The 21,587-nt window shown below is 46.0% G+C and overlaps 8 protein-coding genes across 8 annotated transcripts; 5 read left to right on the top strand and 3 right to left on the bottom strand.

Moving 5' to 3' along the window:
• Positions 1–694: 694 nt before the first annotated feature.
• On the top strand, positions 695–3,632 carry F4822DRAFT_270921 (uncharacterized protein). The gene is made up of 3 exons (XM_051454710.1): positions 695–2,029; positions 2,100–2,784; positions 2,883–3,632. Exons 1-3 carry the CDS (start codon positions 999–1,001, stop codon positions 3,270–3,272), a joined length of 2,106 nt encoding a protein of 701 aa, XP_051314926.1. The 5' UTR covers positions 695–998; the 3' UTR covers positions 3,273–3,632.
• On the top strand, positions 3,612–6,448 carry F4822DRAFT_405125 (gamma-glutamyltranspeptidase). Its single transcript, XM_051458267.1, has 6 exons — positions 3,612–4,038; positions 4,105–4,286; positions 4,346–4,772; positions 4,841–4,889; positions 4,956–5,011; positions 5,063–6,448. The coding sequence occupies exons 1-6, from the start codon at positions 4,035–4,037 to the stop codon at positions 6,091–6,093; spliced, it is 1,749 nt and encodes a 582-aa protein (XP_051314925.1). The 5' UTR covers positions 3,612–4,034; the 3' UTR covers positions 6,094–6,448.
• A 142-nt stretch (positions 6,449–6,590) lies between these two features.
• Positions 6,591–9,089, bottom strand: F4822DRAFT_405123 (glycosyltransferase family 4 protein). Its single transcript, XM_051458266.1, has 3 exons — positions 8,196–9,089; positions 7,154–8,141; positions 6,591–7,094 (listed from the first exon to the last, which is right to left on the bottom strand). Exons 1-3 carry the CDS (start codon positions 8,781–8,783, stop codon positions 6,919–6,921), a joined length of 1,752 nt encoding a protein of 583 aa, XP_051314924.1. The 5' UTR covers positions 8,784–9,089; the 3' UTR covers positions 6,591–6,918.
• Positions 9,090–9,357: 268 nt separating this feature from the next.
• Positions 9,358–10,954, top strand: F4822DRAFT_270846 (uncharacterized protein). Its single transcript, XM_051454709.1, has one exon. It carries the CDS (start codon positions 9,538–9,540, stop codon positions 10,696–10,698), a length of 1,161 nt encoding a protein of 386 aa, XP_051314923.1. The 5' UTR covers positions 9,358–9,537; the 3' UTR covers positions 10,699–10,954.
• F4822DRAFT_270843 (t-SNARE) lies at positions 10,883–12,295 on the bottom strand. The gene is made up of 2 exons (XM_051454708.1): positions 11,668–12,295; positions 10,883–11,592 (listed from the first exon to the last, which is right to left on the bottom strand). The coding sequence occupies exons 1-2, from the start codon at positions 11,962–11,964 to the stop codon at positions 11,068–11,070; spliced, it is 822 nt and encodes a 273-aa protein (XP_051314922.1). The 5' UTR covers positions 11,965–12,295; the 3' UTR covers positions 10,883–11,067.
• A 121-nt stretch (positions 12,296–12,416) lies between these two features.
• Positions 12,417–15,058, top strand: F4822DRAFT_270835 (nucleoporin protein Ndc1-Nup). The gene is made up of 3 exons (XM_051454707.1): positions 12,417–12,736; positions 12,794–13,617; positions 13,675–15,058. The coding sequence occupies exons 1-3, from the start codon at positions 12,598–12,600 to the stop codon at positions 14,686–14,688; spliced, it is 1,977 nt and encodes a 658-aa protein (XP_051314921.1). The 5' UTR covers positions 12,417–12,597; the 3' UTR covers positions 14,689–15,058.
• Positions 15,059–15,574: 516 nt separating this feature from the next.
• F4822DRAFT_270805 (uncharacterized protein) lies at positions 15,575–17,318 on the top strand. The gene has a single exon (XM_051454706.1). The coding sequence runs from the start codon at positions 15,676–15,678 to the stop codon at positions 17,041–17,043; it is 1,368 nt and encodes a 455-aa protein (XP_051314920.1). The 5' UTR covers positions 15,575–15,675; the 3' UTR covers positions 17,044–17,318.
• A 664-nt stretch (positions 17,319–17,982) lies between these two features.
• F4822DRAFT_429759 (uncharacterized protein) lies at positions 17,983–18,495 on the bottom strand (the record flags this gene model as incomplete). The annotated part of the gene is made up of 2 exons (XM_051461159.1): positions 17,983–18,211; positions 18,461–18,495. 2 exons carry the CDS (start codon positions 18,493–18,495, stop codon positions 17,983–17,985), a joined length of 264 nt encoding a protein of 87 aa, XP_051314919.1.
• Between the last annotated feature and the right edge of the window lie 3,092 nt (positions 18,496–21,587).

Here is a 21,587-nt window from a genome sequence, read left to right as displayed (position 1 = left end):
CCGTACACGGAATCAATACGTCGTATATGATGGTGGTCGTTGGGCGGTAGAGGGGTGGGTTGGTATTTAAGTCGAACATTGCCAAGTGCAAGTGTACTTATGTAATCTTCATGACATATCAGATCATTCTCAGATCAAATCTATGGTAAGTGGAGGATGCCCTACTCTCACGCGGTTTCAAACTAAAGCATGCTGACACGTAACCCCAACCCCCTTCATTACGCGCCTGTATTGCCATTTGGGATAGTATTCCTTACATGTAGCGAGCACCCAGACTGCAAGAAATTCGCCTCGGGACCGAGTCAACCCCTGTACCCTGTTGACACGGAAATCTTGGGTGACCTTGTAGCGCTTGTGCTCATTAGTTCCACCAGATCTTCCAGTAGCTGACCATCTTTTCAGTGGATCATTCGCGACATCTTCGACACTTGTTACAGCATTTTTCAGCTCGATGACCGAGCCTCAATTTACAGGACAAGCGAGCACTGCTTACGAAGTAACTATCACGTGCCCTTCAAACCAATATTTCACTTCATAGATACTATTGTATCTGTTGGTAAGGTAGATGCCTAGGTATTCATAATGTTCATAGCTCATAATCTAAAGGTTGTTAATATTTGCTAATAATAATACTAATGCCACCCTTTTTCATGATGAACCAGCTAAGTATACTACTACTGCAGTATACTATACTAACAATAGAATGCGCCGCCACCGCGCATAGATGCCTTATTAGTCAATATCAGTAACATCGGTGACAGACCATATTCTGGTTCAGCTGGGGTAGTTTGGGGGTGCATGGCAAGGATTTAACCCCATTCATATTGCTTCGCCAAGATATTGTTCGCTAAGTCACTGCACGATGTGGTCCAGTTAAAAAATGCTGTGAGACGGGGCTCTCTGGAAATGCTCTTATGCTGCGAGAGCAGCACTTGCTTCCCCGGAGGCTTTTCTCTAGTTCTCGAAATCTCTTCCTGTTGTTGAAATAATCCGTCGTCATGTCTCTCCCATCGTTCCTCTCAGGAGACGATACCGACTCGGGTGCCAATGAGATATCCACTCAGTTTAATATTCGTATGGGGATATGGACGAACTGGTCTCGTGGGAAAATCTTTGGATCAACTGTCACGCTTCGCAGACAAGATGCCGATCTGATTATAGCGCTAACAGCCTTCTTCATTGGATTTGCCGGAACCCGTTTCTGGAGAATCCTGTGTTTCCTAATTCATCATTGTCGATCCTCGCCAAAACCCCAAGATACTCTATATTACCAGAGCCAGGCTATCCTCCGAAACTCTGCGACTGCTGAATCGGGTCTGTGGACTTTCATCTCACTTTTTTGGACATGGCGTAAGAGACCAGGAAAACGATTGATTCGAGCGATTCTTCTTATTCTTACGCCCGCATTCTGTATTGCCGCCTTCATCATAGCCGGTGCTTTATTCTCCGGAATATCTACTTCTATCGGCAACGAAGTGCTTGTTAGTGGTTCTACTTGTGGCGCCTTTGTCAACCCCTCCTATGACGCTTTCCTTTGGATGACTGCTACTTTTACAAGTCACATCACGAGGGCCCTAGGCTACGCCCAACAATGTTACTCGGAGACTGTACCATCTGGTGCTATTGATTGCAATTTCTATACAGTCAAACAGATCCCGACAATCAGGAACTATAACGCACCTTGTCCATTTCAGGATAACATATGCCGAAGCAATTCATCTAACTTGATGCTCGACACCGGTCTCGTCAATATCCACGACCACTTAGGGGTAAACCTGCCTGCTGGTGAGAGGATACTATGGAGAAAAGTCCTTTCATGCGCTCCTCTAGTGACTTCAGGTCGTACAAGCAACCATTCCACTGCTGACGGAAATTACACAAGATATCACTACGGTGACGTCGTAAGGACACGCAATTCCACGGGCACTGTCAGATATAATTTCACGTATTCAATTGATAGCGTGGAGTCACAATATGCGCCTTTCAATTTCACAAATATCTCGTATGATGGCAATACGTACATTCTAGCGTAAGCCCCCGTATAAATCTTCATCACAAACACGTAAACGGATACCATCTAACGCATAATATTCTATCAGGGCTAAAGCAGAAATGACTGCAAATGAAACCACCGCCTCGAGTGATCCTTATACACCTATCCCCGAACTTCGAAGAGACGATGGTGATCTCACATTATTGTTTCTATCCGGAAATTCAATAGCTTTTATGGAACCTCTAGATGATGATTGGTATCGTGCTACGGTCCCTTATAGTAACATCAGTTCAACGGTTACAAACGAGGTAAAAGACCTGTATCGAATGGCGGACGCAGCTTCACCGATGGGGTGCGTTGAACAGTACCAATTGTGCGCAGAGACTCCTAATATCTGCGGACCTTTGGCTGGCTTCCTTGATGCTTACGTTGGAGCTGTAAAGCAGGTCAATATGACGATGACCCCCGATAATGCGGGGACGGTGAACGCGAGCGTGCAGCGCCTAATACGGTTCGGTACAATGCAGACAGACCCTGCGGCAAATACAGTGAGTATGATTACCTCGGTTCTCGGATCCCGGGCCCTGGTTTCACAACAAACCCTTTTAAGCAACCTGCAACCTACCTTGCCCAAAGACCAATGGAAAAACGACATGACTCAGATGTGGAACATAGGGCTAGCGGCCCTTCAAGGGATGTTCGTGGAAACTGTTTCCGAGGGCGTGGACAAGAAAAATGCCAAAGCTCTAGCTCCTGGGTCTGATGATGAATACAATCTATGTCAAAATGTGGTATGTGAGCTCACAGAGGAAGCATGCGATGAAAATTCAACCGTCTCGGTTGGAACTTCGTTCGCGTCGTAGATGATCGTCACTAATCATACTTACAGAAAATTCGAAGTTCTCGGCACAGCTCATTCAGTCTATTCTGGCTCATCTTTACATACGCCATCGGAATTTTTGTTATCACGATATCTTACATACTGGAACCTTGTCTAGCTTGTTTACACCGACGTCATGGATATAGGGGATATCACCGTCTCGAATGGCTCACAAATGAAACACTTCAATTACAACGTCTCGCGAACGAAGATCCGGGGTCGGAGTTTTGGCTTCGTTCCGATGAAGATATTCCGATGACACGACAAGGCGTTCAATTGGGTGGTTATGATTTACGCGATCCTGAGCATCCTAGGGTTTTCCCTCCGTATTTGGCGAGTCCTGTGAATGAAGAAGTTATTTTGCTTCAGGGGACTAAATACACATCTAACGAGGGATAGAAGTCTCCATGGTATATACGGGAAGGTTTATTTGATTTATGTATTATCTGATGCCCTGAGCGATGGTTTAAGGAGTAAAAAGGGGGTATGATTGGGATGGATATTAAGACGATGGTAATTCCCTAATTAAATGTTCTTGGACAAAAAATGTTAGAACGGAACAATTAAATAGTAACGAAACGAAACGGTGCAATTCACCCTAGTCCAGTCCGAGTATAGTACTCCGTAAGTACTCCGTAGTAGATTAATTGTAGATAGATGTGGGGCATCGGAGTCTTATACTATAGGCAGGTACAAGTTGGCTATTAAGCTTTTGCTTGGTAGATGCAGGTAGCTTATCTTGCTTTATAATCGAAAACTAGTTATCTATTATCACACCGAGGCCGAGATATGTATCCGATAGGTTTGGCGCTAATGGAAGGAATGTCCGGATCGTGATGTACTCTTTCCGTATCTTTCGTATCTTTTTTGTATTAATCATTCAAGACACTTTTTAAACTCTTATCACTTACTTTAACTCTTACGACTTCAACTTTATAATTATATTTCTTGTAAATAGATTTAGTTGATTGTCGAGTAAGTCTTGGAATAGTGTTCTTTGTTGGGTTGCAACTGAGGAAGAACCCGACACCCCCCCTCGGCATAGACATGCTCTGTCTTAAGGGTACTTGGTATTAAGCGGAAGATACATTTATAAGCCAGTCGGATAGATTACAACATCCTAAACCCGAATCACAACATTTCTTCCCTCTTACCGATACGATGAGTGAGTGGCTCTACCTGTCACATTCTCTTGATCTTCTACCCTCACCTTGCTAACCTCAACCCTTAGAATCGTTTACGAGGTTACCACACGGCCTTCTTTTGTTGTGCTTATCTGTCGCACCTTCAATAGCAATACCACAAAATATTCAGTATGTCCTAAGTCAACAGTCGAGTTCGGGGAAGCGAGGTGCTGTCGCGAGTGAAAGTAAAGTGTGTAGTCAAATCGGCATCGACCTCCTTGCTCAAGGTGTAAGTAATACTAATAAGCAATTATCAACTTGTTAAATTGCTTATCATCATAAAAATAGGGGAATGCTGTCGATGCTTTCGTCGGGACGCAATTATGTGTGGGCGTGATCGGAATGTACCACTCGGGGCTTGGTGGTGGTGGATTCGCTCTCGTACGGGATAGCACGGGCAACTATACCGTCATTGACTATCGCGAAAGTGCACCTGCAACAGCATATGAAGATATGTATAAGGGCAACATAGTAGGGAGCGTTTTTGGTGGCCTTTCCGTTGGTGTACCCGGTGAATTGAGAGGTCTTGAGTACGCGCACAAGACTTACGGAAAATTACCATGGAAGAATGTTGTGCAACCCGCTGCCGCCGTGGCCCGCGACGGATTCACCGTTACGGAAGATACGGTACGATATATGGGATACGGGCGGAAAGTAATTGGATATAATTTCCTGGTAGACGATCCCTCGTGGGCTCAAGATTTTGCTCCCAATGGTGAGAACCCATATATCCCAACTGCGAAATGCATTAGTGATATCGATGATGGCTAACCTCCAATTCAGGAACGTTAGTGAAATTAGGCGAGACGATGACGAGGAAGCGTTATGCTGAGTGAGTTGAAATCGGGGACAACCTGACTTTACTACATATGTAGTATAGACTAACCGGACAACTTAGTACCTTGAAGAAGGTAGCCGAGCATGGCGCCGATGTATTCTATACCGGTCCGATGGGTTCGTAAATCCCCATTTCCCCGAATACATGCTGGACTAATCCCCCTCAAGCCGAGGCGACCATTAGATACATCCAAGAGAACAATGGCACCATGACCATGAAGGATATGTCAAGTTACAAGGCTGTCATCCGCGACCCTGTCAGCATTTCGTATCGTGGGTATAAGCTGTTCTCATCAGGCGTACCCAGCAGTGGTGCTGTCTGCCTCAGTACTCTCAAGACAATGGAAGGCTACGATGCGGCTGATCTCGCTTCCGACACAAACCTCACGTTACACCGCTTCGACGAATCAATGCGCTTCGCATATGGCGCACACCAGGCTCTTGGCGACCCAGCATACGTTGACGATATGTCTCGCCTCGAAGCCGCAATGCTAGACTCAGCCCATGCAGCCTCGATCCGAAACCGCATCCGCGACGACCGAACCCAACCCGTCGAGAACTACGACCCACAGCATGTATACGCACCTTCTAGCCACGGGACCTCGCATATCTCAACAGCCGATGCTGAGGGTTTTGCCGTCTCTTCGACTACGACAGTTAACTTGCTGTTTGGTAGTCTACTCATGGTCCCCGAGACCGGCGTCGTGCTCAACGACGAAATGAACGATTTCTCAATCCCAGGTATACACAACGAATTCGGATACGCTCCCTCCCCAGCGAACTACGTGCGACCTGGCAAACGTCCCCTGTCCTCCATCACACCCGTCATCGTCGAGCGTCCCAACCCCGCCTCTAAAAGCGGCACATCCATCCTAGCAGCCGTAGTAGGAGCCGCAGGTGGTTCGCGTATCATCAGCTCTACCACGCAAGTTGTATGGAACATGCTAGAGCGTGGTCTAAGCGTTAAAAATGCAGTCGCGGAGCCCCGGTTCCACGATCAACTTATGCCGAACGTGGTGACTTTTGAGTATACGTTTGATAATAGTACCGTAGCGGCAATGAAGGAGAGAGGTCATGATGTCGTGTGGGTGCGCGAGGGATTTAGCGCGGTCCAGGCGATTCGACTCAAAGAAGAAGATGGCATTTTTGAGGCTGCGGGCGAGAGGAGGCAGGGGAGTAGTGGGGGGTTGGTATTGTAGATTTTTGGTTGTACATATTTGCTTGTTGGCCGGTCGGCAGGGCTAGAGGTTCGGTGTACACGAGGTTGAACAAAGAGTGTGTATAGAGTTACATTATTATGAATATGAAGTGTACGAGATCCAAATATATCAACCTAACGATACAGATGGGGGAGAAGTCAAAATCAACTTGGCTCTAGCGCCCGTAGTTGGTATTGAGTACCTAAGGTGTGTTGGTGTGACCAAGCAATTTGGTAAAGCAAAAATCGCACGGCCAAGGCAAGGTGGCGCAGTACCTGGGTACACAAGATCGCCATCTAGCTCGTATGCAGGGCGTGTGAATAATTATTCATTTTTATGTCTACATCAAGTGTCACAATAATTATGAGTAGGTTACTTTAAAGGTCGGCACGATCTCTTTAGCGATATTGACCTCAAGCAATCTGGCGATGTCCGCACATAAATTATGCGCGATTACGAACTGAATAATGTAGAATATGGGAGAACAATAGAAATAATTCATCAGGAAAAATACTTTTATTCATAACTCTACGAGCTCGTGTGTACCTAGATATGGATATCTTGTAGGACCATATCTCATGCATGGCGTCGTTTGTCCGCCTTTTCGCGCAAGGCAACGGGAAATACAAGTCAATACGAGATAGAAAGCATCGTAAAAGCAAAACGCAAAACAAACTCCGAGTCCGCCTCCTGCCGCGCAATCCTGGGGGTATCGGAAGAGTCTATATCTATCTAGTGTGGATGTAGTCGTACTTGCTGTAATAGGGAGTAGGAGTAGGAGAGGAGTTGAGTAAGGGGGAAAACTGGGTTGGTGTATTGATGTATTTACAATTTCATGGCAACGAGCTTTTCCAACTCAGTAAGCCACTTCCTAGCGAATTCCTCTTCAGTAAATCGCTTGGAGGAGAGACGAGCTCTGCGTCGGACTGAGAGTGGGTCGGGATGTGAAAGTGCTTTCTCAAAGCCTTCAGCGAATTCTGATGTGGTCGAAGCATGGAAACCTGGGAATACTTATTAGTCATTAGAATGATAAAAATGCAAACGAAGGGAATTAGCATACCTGTGGGTTCGCCGTCAACATCAGTGACGATGTCTAGCTTAGGTCCTCCACTGTTGTGTACGACAGATATCAAACCAGCCGCAAGATACTCAACCACACCAATTCCGAAGTGCTCATTCCACATGCCATTCACTCCCACGAATGCTTTGCCAAGCCATTGGAGAATCTCAGACCACGGCGCATCGAGTTGAAATATTACTTGGTCCTTGATGTGAAGTTCGTTAACCAGTAAACGAAGCTTGTACACTCGCCTCGAATCGTTGTCATCCCTAACACTACCGAGGAGGACCAATTTAGCCTCTTTTGCCGAGTCAGTACCAGTCTTGACAAATTCTGCGAACGATTGGATGATAAGTTGGTGGTTCTTCTCGGGTCGAAATTGGGCGATGTAGACCAAGTACTTCTGACGTCTCTTTTCACTTTCTTCGGAAATCTCGATTGCCTTTTCAATCTCATTCACGGCACAGGGTGGATATACAACAGCAATGGGATGTTCTCGACCCCTTTGCTTTCGACGTGGTCCCCATATAGACTTGATGTGAGCTTGTGTCCAGGTGGAATTCGTCATGACGACATCGACCGAAGCACCCATCCAGGAGTAAATAGCGGCGAACAGTCTCCAGTAGTGTTTCTTGATAGCACCCTTAAGACCAACCCCTTTTCCAGCATTGACACCCTGACTTCCAACGGCGGTCGTAGGATCGAGAGAATCAAGCATATCGGTAGAGATGGTAGGATAGTGGACATAGGCAGCAGTCGGCATATCTGGGAAAAGGATCTTGCTTAACCCTAGAACGAATGCGTAACCCATAGTGTCGACAAAGATATCGGGTACTATGAGAGAGAAAGCATCCAATCCCATAAGTAAAGAACCAAGTGATTGTCCTAATAGGGTCATATGCGGCCATGTGGAAGAGAGAACCCATGATCGAGTGGATAGGTAGAGAAAATGGATCGTGGGAGGGTGAATATCGATACTGAATGTATTCTACTATGCAGTTAGTAACGTTAGGCCCATATTCACAAGGTATATAGCTCGAACCTTGACGCGAGAGAGCATATTCTCTTTGGAGACATCATGATCACCTGTATAAACGACGATCTTGGCGTTGGGCCATCTTCTTTGGGTGGCTCGAATAGCAGCCCATAGGACACGCTCACCTCCACCTCCAGCATTACAGAAGGGGTGGAAGAAGCCAATAATGCCATCCCAATCGCGACTACCTTTCTCTCCGTTACCAGAAGTTCCTACAATGGAAGCTTCAATATTCTCCCAGCCCTCATCATCGCTGCTAGCATTACTATCTTTTCCTTGAGCTTGGGTCTCTTTGAATTTGGCCTCGTTTTCGGCAGTTGCACGTATAATTAAGGAACGACGACCTTCGGAACCTGATCGTAGACAGAAGCCGCAGAATTTTCCAATCGTGCGAGAGAAGATTCGGAAGAAGAATGGGAGTAGGTAGTTCCATCCGATTAATATCGCGAACGGGGTACATGCGACGGCAATGGCCGTAAAGGCCAAAGTCTTAGGCTCCATACCGAAGGAGTAAGGTGAAGCTCCAGATACGGTTGAACAGGTTGAATCGGAATCGAAACTAGGACTAGATTGTGAACCGCAGTCGCTCGACATTTGTCGGGAAGTAAGGCTGGCGAATTGATAGAGGAATATTGTCCGAAGTATATGGATATGAAGTGAACACAGATACTAGGTATAACTAGGTATACTTCGCTTTCTATGTGTCTCCGTCTTGGTAATTATAACCTAGGCATAAGTGTCAGGAAATAAATATCGTTCGGGCCTTGTCAGGCTACGCCAAAACCAGTCCAGTTGACCCATTGAAAAGTGAGGTGTATGACTTGGAGGTGGTTGTTGTAGGAAAGAAGGTTGCGCTCGTGGGTTGTCCGCTGATAAATTTCAGCGTGTGACCGAGTTGAGTAGACAAGAGACAAGAACGACAAGAACAAGGTGTTCCCTTCCCCATTAATTAATTCACTTAATGCTGCTGTAACATCCCACCAAGCAGGTACGAGGTACTTCATCTACGTACCTACATTCGTCTAGCTACATCCTAGTAATCGGTACGTACCAAAGTATTTCTGCAGGGTAACACAGTTCCGTAGGGTTTAGTACGACACGGTGTTAATCGATACGGTTTAAAGCTGTTATCTTATCGACGGTCTTTCAAGGTCCCCACATATTGCATACAATCTCTACCATAAGTTTAACAAGATTCAATTCACAAAGTAACTTAATTAAGGTACTTTCTATAAGGAGTTAGCTATATAAGAGACAGTCTTATATGGACTATATAGCCTTTGAAGCTATCATGCTACCTTCTATGGAATCACCCCACCAAGTTCACGGAAAATCGACATGATTCATTATGAGTTCAATTCAATGGTCTCATTCTCTTCGAATAGCTAGGCCTTTTGGCTTACTATCAACGACTAGAACTCAACTTCAACCTATACAGTCAAGTCGGATTTCACTACCCCATCATGGACACCAACCTGGAACGAGATCTTTCCATTTAAGATCAATGCTTGTTGTCGCTTCACAAGTAACTCAAGAAACTATCATCCACCTCCATAGTGTCACACATATACCATGGTTCTTATGGATTCCTTGTGTATCACTTGGAATCAGTCTTGTGTTCCGATTACCATCTAAGGTATATACACGTAGGATCACCCAGCGTCGAGCCACATATCTCCCAGTCATACAAGCATGGAGTTGGCGTATTCAAAAGAACATCGCCGAGGAAAAAGTATGGCCGTCGCGGGTTAAAGATGAGATACGGAAGAGGTACAAGGATGTAACCAAGAGGATATATCGCAACGCAGGACTTCAAGAATGGAAATTATACACTGGAATCCTTAGTTTCCCTTTCTGGATCATCGGTATCGATTGCATTAGGCGGATATGTGGTGGTCCAAAGGGCATCGTTGGAAATATCCTCACTAGGCCTAGTGATGCAAAAATTTCCGGCACACAAGAAACTGTCCAGGCTGCTACATCTCAAACAGATAATATGGGGGCATCTATCGACGGTGTCTTGGCAACAGCAACTGAAAACATAAGGAATCTACCTGACCCTAGTATTACGTGGGAAGGTTGCCTCTGGTTTACCGACCTATCCGTTTCCGACCCCTATCATATCCTTCCTACCGCTTTATCTACTATGTTAGTCATTAACTTATTGCCAAAGACCAAGAAGGGGATATGGCAGTTACTTGGTCTCAAATACGAAAACCAACCCGTGATAGAAACGCAGTCGGCCCAGATACAACTCAGATTACGTCGAATTGTTATCTTGCTATCTGCTATGATAGGTCCTCTTACGGCAGACCTGCCTGCTGCTTTGCATCTCTACTGGCTAACATCAGCCGTGATGCACGCTATTACAGACTGGGTGATGTCACGCTTGATGCCAATTAAAGCCAGAGGTGTTGAGAGATGCCAGGGGACGGAATATTCTTACCTACAACCAAAACCCACTGAGAAACAAACATCTCAAACAAAACAGGAAAAGGCTACGAAATGAAGTAGCAAACTAGCTAAAGGGATATTTGAAGTTACGAGTCCAAGGCAATCTTATGAATTGTATCGACAGGTGTAACTATGTAAAAATAGTATATCAAGGCCGATAATTGGGATTTCCCATAATTCAGATCACACTCAAATCAAGGTTCTTGAAGGGTGTGGTTGAGTATTTACCCAGATCCGATCTCAAAAACAACAAATACAGAGACGATCAACTCTTGTCAATTATGGCCTGCAACAATCCTACTATGATATACCGAATGAATGAAATTGCGTCCATGCTAACTCCAAAAACGCCCTAATGCCACCACATGTACACTCTATTAAACAGACAGATAAGTGAGAGTATGACTCGGGTTTTTCGACTAGTTCATCCCAGGAACACAGCCAACAAGACAATAGCCATAATGACAGCTAGAACCAAAAGTAAGCAGCAAGCCTTGCTTCGGGCATTCTTCTGGTATCTTGCGGCACTCCTCAACTCGTAGTCGGCACCGCGCGTATCATCACGAATGTTAACGGCGTTGTTCTCAATGGTCTCGAGAACTTCGCCTTGCTCGCCGACGATTTGCGCGACTTGTTGGAATAGTACGTTTAAATCACCAACACCCTCTTCGATTTGTCGGATTTCTTCTTCGCGCTCGGTAATAAGGGCCTCCTGGAAATCGACCTCATCTTGGGGTGCTAGGTGAACTTGTTCCTGCTGTTGAAGCTGTAGCTGTTCGCCTTCACCTGGAGTCACACCTTCTTGGCCTCCTTCATGGTCGAGGGCGGCTTTGGCGGCGGTAACGGAAGCTCGTTGCTTCTCGATGGCGGTACGCTGTAGAGCTTGGAATTCGCCGAGGGAAGCCTTGAATTCGCGCGATAGCTTTTGTTGGGAATATTTCTGGGTGGGCTTTACGACAGGCAAAAAAGTTAGTGGCGCGCCACCTTAATAAAACATGATATATTGTATGGTATGATTACTTACCGTAGGCTCTTCCCAGGTCTGTATCTTCTTGATGCCTTCACCCACTTCCTTGAACTGTTCTGTAGATTCTTCGATGGTGGTATGAAGTCTCTCTCGCAATCGAGGGTTATCGCGGCGCGTACCGAGAAGGCCAATATCCGTCTTTAGCTTTGATATGTTACCCTGCAGATGAAATAGCTTATTCATAAGACCCTGCGACAGACGAGAGAATTCCGGGTCATCCGTATAGGCGCCATTGTTCTGGCGACGACCATCTCCGCTACCAGATTCTATCGAAGATAACTGGTCAAAAGACATGGCTGGGCGATTGTGGATTCTTTAGAGAGCGACGATGTGGAGTGCGATGAAGTTAGATGGATAAATGAGAGATCGTTCACGGATTATGTTGTTGTAAAGATTGGATTGGTTGTTGACGTTGATTGAAACGGATTGAAATGGCAGAATGGATGTTGAAACTGCGCCTGCTGCTGTTACGTAGCTTCGGTGTTAATCAGAGTCACCTGCGCCGATCGTTACGGAGTAACAGACAAGGTAGCCGAATTGGGGATTTACGTTTAGAGTTGCACATGTACTAGCTTACGTCAGTTGAAGCTACATGTAAGCGTGGACACATACCAAGAACTCCACCTTATGTAAGGAATGCATATAGCATGGCTCGTGCACTGAGTTAGGCTAGATAGGTTTAGCGTATTCTCGGTGAATCTACTGCTAAGCTCTCAGTCTACGATTTTTTATTTACTTTCACCAATAGTGACTACACAATCCTCACCAAAGCAACCATTGCCTGAACCGTCGTTCCTTTCTTCTACACTCATAATTGTGCACACATATTTGCGCACGCCCTGCACCTCCTAAATTTCTCTACTCCCAATTCAACTCAATCCAGACAATGTGTTAATCTCAACATTTTCCTTTTTTGCGGTTGCGAAAATGCCTCCCAGAGTTCCACGCCTTGTGTCTTATAAAGACTTGTTACAGCCTGCTCTACAAAGACGATTCGCCTCGACTGCTGGCGTTTTGCTTGCAGCCGCTTACATCCAGGCTATTACCCTCACAAAATGGGATCATGGTATGTTGTATCAAACTCTGCTCTTATCAATAGCTCGCTCACCTTACCTCTTAACAGCTATCTGGTCATGGTTTCCGCTTGGACTGGCGGGTTTACGAACCCTAGGGATATTCGCTAGTACCCTTCCTATCGTCATATTACGAATTGCTCATTGCCATATGGGCATCCGAACCTCTAATTCACCTTTCGATACATTCCGTCGCTATGCGTTTTCGTTGTCGACTATCGAGACGTTACTTACATTCGCCATCTCTGCCTGGATATTCAGTCAAACTTACCTATTTTCGATCCCAACGAGCGCAAACATTGGCTGGATTACATACTATAGCGGTGATCGCGCGCGATTGAACGAGCGAGCCCTCTTCTATACCGTCAACATCGTGCTTCTAGGGATTACTCAAGGCATAATACACTTGACTCTGGATTTCGACAAGATGGTTTTAGGAACAGTGAAGCCGAATCGTGGCGGGGAAGCGACCACACCAGCGATAACCGGTTGGGATGTACTTGGTGTGTACATTCCTAGCATTATTGTTCGCGCAGGAATGGTTTCGATATCTACCTCCTTAGCCAACTACATTGTGTTGTACCACTACATCCGTCCCTACGCCTGGAGCTGGGCTTTGTCCTTTTTCCGAATATTTTACAACCTTCCAAAATACAACATTCCACCCTACCAAGCACCATGGAGTGTCTGGATGTTAGGTCGATCGATGTGGGCTGGGTTTTTGATGTGTTCGTTATGGTACATTGGGGATAACGTCTTCAAGGTACAGCTCACGAAGGCACCTCTCAAGAATAACAGGCCTCTTAGTGTCGAATGTCGAGATCCCAATGGAAGTCTACTAGCCGGATTAAAGAGCCAGAAGACACGCATAGTAGTAAGTGATTTGAGTGATTTTGCTCGTTATTGAAGGTAGTTGCTAATGGTTCATTAGTCTTTTGCTATGTGGGAATTGGCCTTGATTGCAAGGGATTTCGATGATAGGCGACGAAGCATCTTCGAAGATATCGATCGAAAGGATGGTCCTATGTGGTCGCAGATATATGCCGCATGCATTGGCAAAATTCAATTGCTAGAGAAGAGAGTTGAGGAGTATGGGAAACCTCCTACCCCGCCTGCCGCACAACCAGCCGCTGCTGCTCCTCCCCAGCAGCCAGCCCGAATTGTTCCGCCTCCCAAGACCGATGATATTGAGATACCTGCCCCACAAAGGCGCCTCCAAACTTCTCTTAGCAAGTTTGTTAGTTCGCCGGGGAAGTCGCCCGCTGAGACATACCTACCCGAAGTTAAGAGGAGAGTATTAGAGGCGAAGGACCGCTTATTGGCGGACGAGCAAAAACAGGTATTAGCATCCGTACCCGTTAATACTTTGTTCCATTCCCTGGCATCCCGAGTTTTGCGTACGCCCGTGATCGGCGGTTTATTCCAACAGACCTTCGGCCGCAGAATATCGACTTGTGTACTTGGTGAGCCGTTTGGCGAGGTTAGCATTTACGTAAATGCGGCTTATATTCTTTCCGCATTAGCAGTGTCTAGTTTGACAGAAGACCGATACGGCAACGTACAGAGAGACGTACCGACTATTATACGGACGTTTACGAGAGTGATCATGAGGCTCGAGAAGTTCAAGGATGAGCTACCAATACACTGGACAGATATCGAGGGACGCCGCGAATGTCAGGTGTCGGATGAAATATTAGACGCGTTGAAGGATGGGCTTGACGAGCTCATCACGGCATTTGGAGAGTTTGCTGGTGACCTACGTCTTACCCGGGCGGATATGAGACTAGCTAGGGAAGCAGCTGTGAAGAGACAGGCAAACGCAGAAGAAGGACCAAATGAGAATGGAGCTATAAACGGAGCTGCCAACGGAGCTGCTAATAGGGCTGCTAATAGGGCTACGAGAGAAGCACCGCCAGCACAGCCGGAGATGCGGCAAGTGCATTAGTGGCAGCATGTGCTTGCATCTATCGAGTCTAGTAATTAGGAGATTCAAATATGAGTCGAGTCTCGGAAGATAAATGCTATAACTTATTATGATAAAAGTTTAGTGTAATGAAGTTCTTTTTCTATGGTGTTTGCCTTGTCATTTCATATGGAATAGCGTAATTACACGATGAAGTATAGAGATATAGGGTCATAAAGGGGAAAGGGAAAGGGAAAGGGGTAAGGCTATCAGTACTAGTCCTGGAAGAGCTGGACTGTTGCCTCGTTCACGCCTGCCAAATCGATCAAGATCACTTCACATCTATATGTACTACCTAGGTATGCAGGTTTCCGCAGTAATAACCAATGAGACATCTGAATTGGATTTATAATCTTATCTGAGTTTGAAATTTCTGCACCTTTTCGCAGCTGACTCTCACTTCTATGCATAATGTGCACATATATGTACGTACGTGTACGTATCAGGGACAAGGCTAAAAAGTCGGGGGCCACAAGGCGTCCAATTAAATGTAGCCTAAGCTCAGTGGGGAAACACAAAGTGGAGAAAGTGCATGACCAAGCCGGGATGGTATGCCTTCCATGTTATTTCTATGGTTGATACAATCTTATCTTAGGTAATTGCACTGTACGACAGTACTAACTTTTGAGTTACACGCGCGATAATATCAACTTCGCCCTTTTTTTTATTTATTTATTCCTTACTTTCTTTTATGCTTCGCATCGTCACTCTGCATCTCTTCTCATTATTGCAGCCCTCCATGGATCTCGGAATTAACAGACTCTAATCCCACAAATTACAAATACCTAGAGAATCGCTTCATGAGCAACTTATCTCTTAATATGAGATTCGAATACGCCTCATTTAGTTTTACCTCGGTCGCGCCATAGCCGGAGCCTTACCGTGCTATACCGTGTTGCACCGTGCCGGACAGCATGAGATTATCATATCATTCCCGCCTCTTCTAATACCACACCACCTTGTAATATCATGCCGAACAATACCAATCTCTTCTCTCGAATAGCCTACCATTCAGTTTATGTCTTACTATGTCTTCTTCTCGCCGCCTTACTTCTTGTCGTCCCTGGCGACTTCGTTCGGCAGGTATTACTTTCTAATAATCAGTACATCAATTTAATTCTCACGGCTATTGTCTTTGTTCTTACTGTACTTATTGTTTTATTTGTTTACGCGTTGAGGCTGTATGTCACTCGTACAGTACTGGCCTCTATACCCAAAACCTGGATTCCAATTGAGAAAGGCGATGTAACCAAGGAAGTCCGAAAGATGATTACCAACAGCCTCGGCAGAAGTGCTGCTATCGCACGGGGGGCTCGGCCAAAGGTGATTACGCCAGCATCTCGACCAACATCTCTGGAAAATGCCGCAGGGGATAACGGAGCGGTCGACAGTAATGCAAAGGAACAACGAAAGTCTCTTCAGCTTTTCCGGCCAAAACCAACTGCGACAGCTGAGGAGCAAATGGGTATTGCCTTCCCACCATTACGGCCTGTCTGGGGTGAGATTGAACATGACGGATGGGGTTCACCAAGCTCGCCAGACCTTCCCAACCTTCAGTACAGCACTGTTCTCTCGGAGCTGCCGAATCTTATCGAGGCGAAGGCCGTTTCTCAAGCACCTCCGGATCCCGCATCTCATACAGATCCGCCCACGTTGGATGCTGACGCCGTTGCCTTACTCCAACGTTCTCATACCATGACTATGAGGGATTACGTCATGAATCTCATAAGCCTCGGCGTACTACCTAGCTCGCAGAACGCTTTCGAGTTCCTTGATAGTTATGAACGCGCCCGCTTCTCAACTCGGTCTTTATCCGAGACGCATTTCAGGCAATTGATGCACCTTTTCGCCGAGCTGCTGCGCGCAATGCAACCTCTGGATGCTGCCTCGATATACGAGTCACATGACCCTGATGACGGTTATTCTGAAAGTGACGGACATATCGATGATGATGCTCCGAGGGATACTACCCCTACCACACCCGCCCGCAGCAACTCCAGCTCACTCAGCCTAAGCGGGAGCAGCACGCGCTCGCGTGCTCGGAGGCCAACCCTTCCGGCCCGGAATTCGTCAACTCGGACATGGCACCAATACCGGACAGCACCAACAACACCGAGAAGCAAAGGAGCTAGTGGTGGTAGGGGTCTATCCCATTCGCCTAGTACAAACAGCGGAACTAGTAGCTTCGCACAAACGCGACGGCCCTATTATCCCACCAGCCAGTCATCGAGTTCAAGCTTGCGTTCGACGTCCCAGGCGTCATCAGTTATCCGTCTTGCAACGCGAGAGGACCGCGGCGACTTGCCTTATGTCCTAAGAGTCGGAGAAGCCTACTAAGCTATCGCGACATGCATAGCATATGTTTCAAGGAAAACGGTATAAAGAAAATGGATGGTTGCATCTGGTCGGCGTTAGGGATCACCGGCTCTTCCGATATAAGTTTTGATCTGGAAGAGAACGGTTTGTATAAATGAAATTTTTGATATTGTCTAATGTAATCCTTTTCCCCAATTATTAGGTCGCATCTCACCGGGTCAACAATGACGACAACAACAATAACGCTGCGATATATATCCGACACGTTCGTATAGCATAACGCCGCTCGACATATACATATGCATACATATCTATGGGCACAGTTTTAATACACTGTTGTATATTCGATGCCGCCCGAGATGTATCGAATTATTCGGTTGGCCTCGATCCAAAATGTGACCCGACGAGTACGCCTCCGAGTTCCAATAGTCCCACACGCTACCCAACAAACGCCGTACTCCTTTTATCGTTAATAAATGAGTGACGAGGAATCGAGGCGCCCCATGCTGCCTTTAAGCGAGCACGGGCATCACCTGTTGCAACGTTAGTGTCGGGTACGTATTGAAGATCGATGGGGTTGAGGCGTGGGTGTGTAGTCAATCAGGTGAAGCTCGAATTGGGTTTTCAGCGCCCGATGAAATTCCTAACGGGTTACTCAATTCAGCGCTCGGCGGGTTTCTTGATTGAGGCCCTCGATCGATTATTTGTTCGGATGTTCCATCAAGCATTTGATAAAAATACCTGATTGGACGTTTCGGTTGAGGATTCAAGTAGGCGCTCGATGAGGCACTAAGTGAGGCGCCCAATGAGAATGTCGATACGACGCACAGACTAGCCCGCGGTATCTCCGCGCAACAACGTCAAGCAGCTATATCGTACGACCTCCCAGCAATCGATATATTGGATAATCGAAGGTGTGATATGTAGATGGACGTTCGGGGATGTTGGAAGGGACGAGACCTACTTGGTTGATGCCTGGCTGAACTTGGCCAAAGCGTCGTAGACCTCACGGTGAACCTTATCGCCTCGGGCAGCTATGCTTGACGCGGTGCTCTGGGGTTGCTGGAGAAGAGTGCCGACAGGAGCCAGTCCCGCGGTGACACCCCCCGTGTAAGCGAGAGCACTTTGTGATGTAAAGAGGGACTGATCGGGCTGGGTGTTGGATGGAGTCTCCTTAGATGGGATAGAGCTAGATCGAGGATGAGACAGATGTCAGTTGAAGTGGTCTTGGCTAGATCAACAATGACAATGAGGAATTCGGAGGGTTGGGTATCAATATCCGTGACTGATGTGGGGTGTCCCAGGTTACACGAGGTGATCCTCGGCACGTTCCTTGCTCGTGCACACCTGACACCCATATCTCCAGCCACAGTTAATTGCGAGCTTTGGCCTTAATGGACCCAGAAGCGAGTATTGACAAGGAAAGATCGATTCTTACCCATCGAAAACGGACTCCCTAGAAGTGTTTCCCATGATGAAGGATAAGGACGAGAAGGGTTATTGGTGAGAAATGAAATCGCGATGCGCGACCGATGAAAGAGAATGGTATAAGAGGACGTGTGAAATCGAGATTGATATCGAAACCTTTTATATAAAGAACTTAAAGTGTCTTTACTCGACATGTTTAAGCGATGGAGGGAGGGGGTTGGCCTGGCCTTCTTATAGAAGACCGGCGTGCTGGGTGAACGTAATGTACGATGAAGGTTCTCGTAGAGCCTCCCGACGTACCCAATCATACCAGTACCCATTAAAGAGAATAGCACCGACCCAATGAGGGTGGTTAGCTTAACCACCAGCAACATGTCAACCACGAGCGTTTCGGGGCCGTCCTTGTAACATGGTGTGCTGAAATATATTAGAGGCGAAGAGTTTAGACCCGCTCGGGAATTTCGTCTGGAAGCAGAGACGCTAATAATCGAGTAGGTAGGGAAAAATGCAGAAAATGAACATGGATTTCTGTTGGCCGTTGAAATGACGCCGCTCCTTTGCCGCCCAAATGGCTGTAGATCACTTGATGGTACGCTGTCCACACCCACATGAAGCGGACGTCTGCTAGAAATATTGTATCTTGCAATACGTACATACTTATACCCTGCAACACCTAGTTGCCTTGGATCTAATCGCGATATCTTGCGCGGCACGGTCAACTACTATGAAGGCGCGGAAGGATGCGAGGTGTGGGTACAGTAGCGCATTGAAGTATCAATGCTTCGCAATTCTCACATTTCCCCCGAATCCCTGGTTTTTTGGGCTGTTTGGCTCGCAGGTTCGCATTTTTGTCATGTATATCATGTAGGAACAGTCGCCTCGCCCACATGTTTTCTATACAGTGTATCAATTGGGAAATGGCCCTCTCACCGAATTAACGGGATTTTTACAAGGGGTGCATGTACAATATATATAGTACGTCTGCGCTTGTTTGCGTCTGCCTCGTGGTTCGCGGCGCATCGCAGCCTGACGTCTTCTCACACTGTGTATACATGTCAGCTACGCTTTCGATGCCAAGCACACATTTTCAACATGCAGAAATGCAAGAATGGTTCGCGGACTATAGTAGAGTCCTACGTACGTACACTGTGTAAGTACTTTGTCTTTTTTTCGGAGATGGCATCACATACAGCACATCTCTCCAAAGTTCATAAATGGTTCGCATCCAGCCCAATTTTGCCCTGTACGTACACAATCTTCCCATATACACCATGTAGGTGCCCAATACCTACAGAATTGCTTGCATTCATAAGAGGCCACATACTGTACGGAAACACAAAAGAATCCACTGACGGTAGTCGGCAAGGATAGTAGGCTGGGGTGCAGTACTTCGTCCAGGATGATAGACTATCCTTGTACCTAAGTAACGGATGAAGTCGGAATAGTATCCCAATTTTGATGTTACGCCGATAGGTCGCAGATTGCCGCAGAAAGCTGTAATCACTTGTCATCGAGTTCAGCAGAGATGTTTCGAGGTTTTGCAGTATTATTATTGCTTGGCCTCGTGTTATTATTCAATATACTAGAAATATCATGCGTCTTTTCTATTTCTATATCATTTCAAATATGTATGAGACAGCTATAACTTCAGCTTTCTATACATACTATACGAAGTTCTTAAATTGGGAGACTTCGGGCTCGGAACTCTGCCGACATGCATACCTAGGTATGTATCAAGTAGAGAGAGAGCCTCATAAATAGGTAGATAGTTATTCTGCAAGAAGGTGGGTAGCAGGCCGAAGTGCTACTACGTTAGCTGCCAAGATGCCAGACGTATACTCTGGAAGAAGAGGCCATTAGTTGAGATGTACGATGTGACATATCAACAAGTTGACGTGCAAGGGTCTTAAAGGGCCCAACTGCAAGTAAGCCCTCCACCAGACCTCTCATTTAGGTGGTAAACCCTGATTATCCATGGGTATCGGAGGACTGCTGTACATACATCAGACAACATACAACATACATACCTGAGGCAAAGACATCTAGATGGAGAACTAGCTTGGGTCTGGGGTTGCCTCATTCGAAGGGAGGCACGGGCTGGTACATCTCAGAGTTCCGCCCACGGAAATAAAAGTGCAAGTTAAGGTACTCGATGAACTCTTACTGACGTATGTATGATCAGTTAAAAATAAAGAAAAGAATATTACCTAGATAAGGTCTTATTTTTTTATTTTATCTTTTTTTATTACGACGTATTTCTATAGAAAGTATAGGCGCTTAATTCTTTAATTGTTAAGGTTCTTACTCCTTTCCGTACTTGACCTGTCTGCTTATAGTATCATCTTTCTATACTATACCCGATTTATACATCAGCTTACACATTCCCGTCTGTACTTACAGGCAAATGAGATTCCTTATCCCTACACTTGCATACTACAAAAATAGGGGATATTTGAGGTATACCACGGAACAATTATTAAAAATTGCCTAGCTCCAGTGCCGACGCGTCGCTTTTCATACATCTGTATTTCACGACACCTAGGTAGTCAGAGTAAGTGACCAACGAGAGTCCAGTTGAGGCATCAGGTGGCTGTGATTTGCGAAAATATCTTTTAAATATAGACTTAGAGCAATCGCAAGAGAATATGTCTTTTAATAGCACCCACCGCTTCTAATAAGTTACGAAGTATGATTCGTTTTCTTGTACGATTTATTTTAAGGTAATGTGTAAGAGACAAATTGCGCATTCGCGTTTCTAGGACTTTCTTCTCCTTTTAATGGGCAGTTTTGTTTACTTCGGGTATGCGGGGTGAGTCGCTGTCTACTATTATCATCAGCTAATCATGATGGAGAAATCAATAGTAACATATCTGGATAGATTCTACGGCTTCCTCGAAATGGAAATCCTAAGCGCATGTGAGAAGGGGCGTTTTTTGATCCTGACCGGTTCTAAAAAGTTGCGGAGGTGGAGTGGTAATGTTCGATCGGTTCCAGCTCTCATCATTTTTTAAACCCCAAGGTAGTAGTGAAAGAAAAATAGAATGTTCGTTGTAGATAGTGAGGCTTGTATAGAAATCTGGTTTTCAGCGGCCTTCTAACCCTCCCTGATGGAATTTTCTACAGCGCCCTGCGCCTTA

Source organism: Hypoxylon trugodes, assembly GCF_022578975.1.
Source record: "Hypoxylon trugodes strain CBS 135444 unplaced genomic scaffold F4822scaffold_5, whole genome shotgun sequence".
Taxonomy (NCBI): Eukaryota; Fungi; Ascomycota; class Sordariomycetes; order Xylariales; family Hypoxylaceae; genus Hypoxylon; species Hypoxylon trugodes.
The sequence above is the reverse complement of the archived record's forward strand: the minus strand, read 5'-3'. Positions and strand labels throughout refer to the sequence as shown.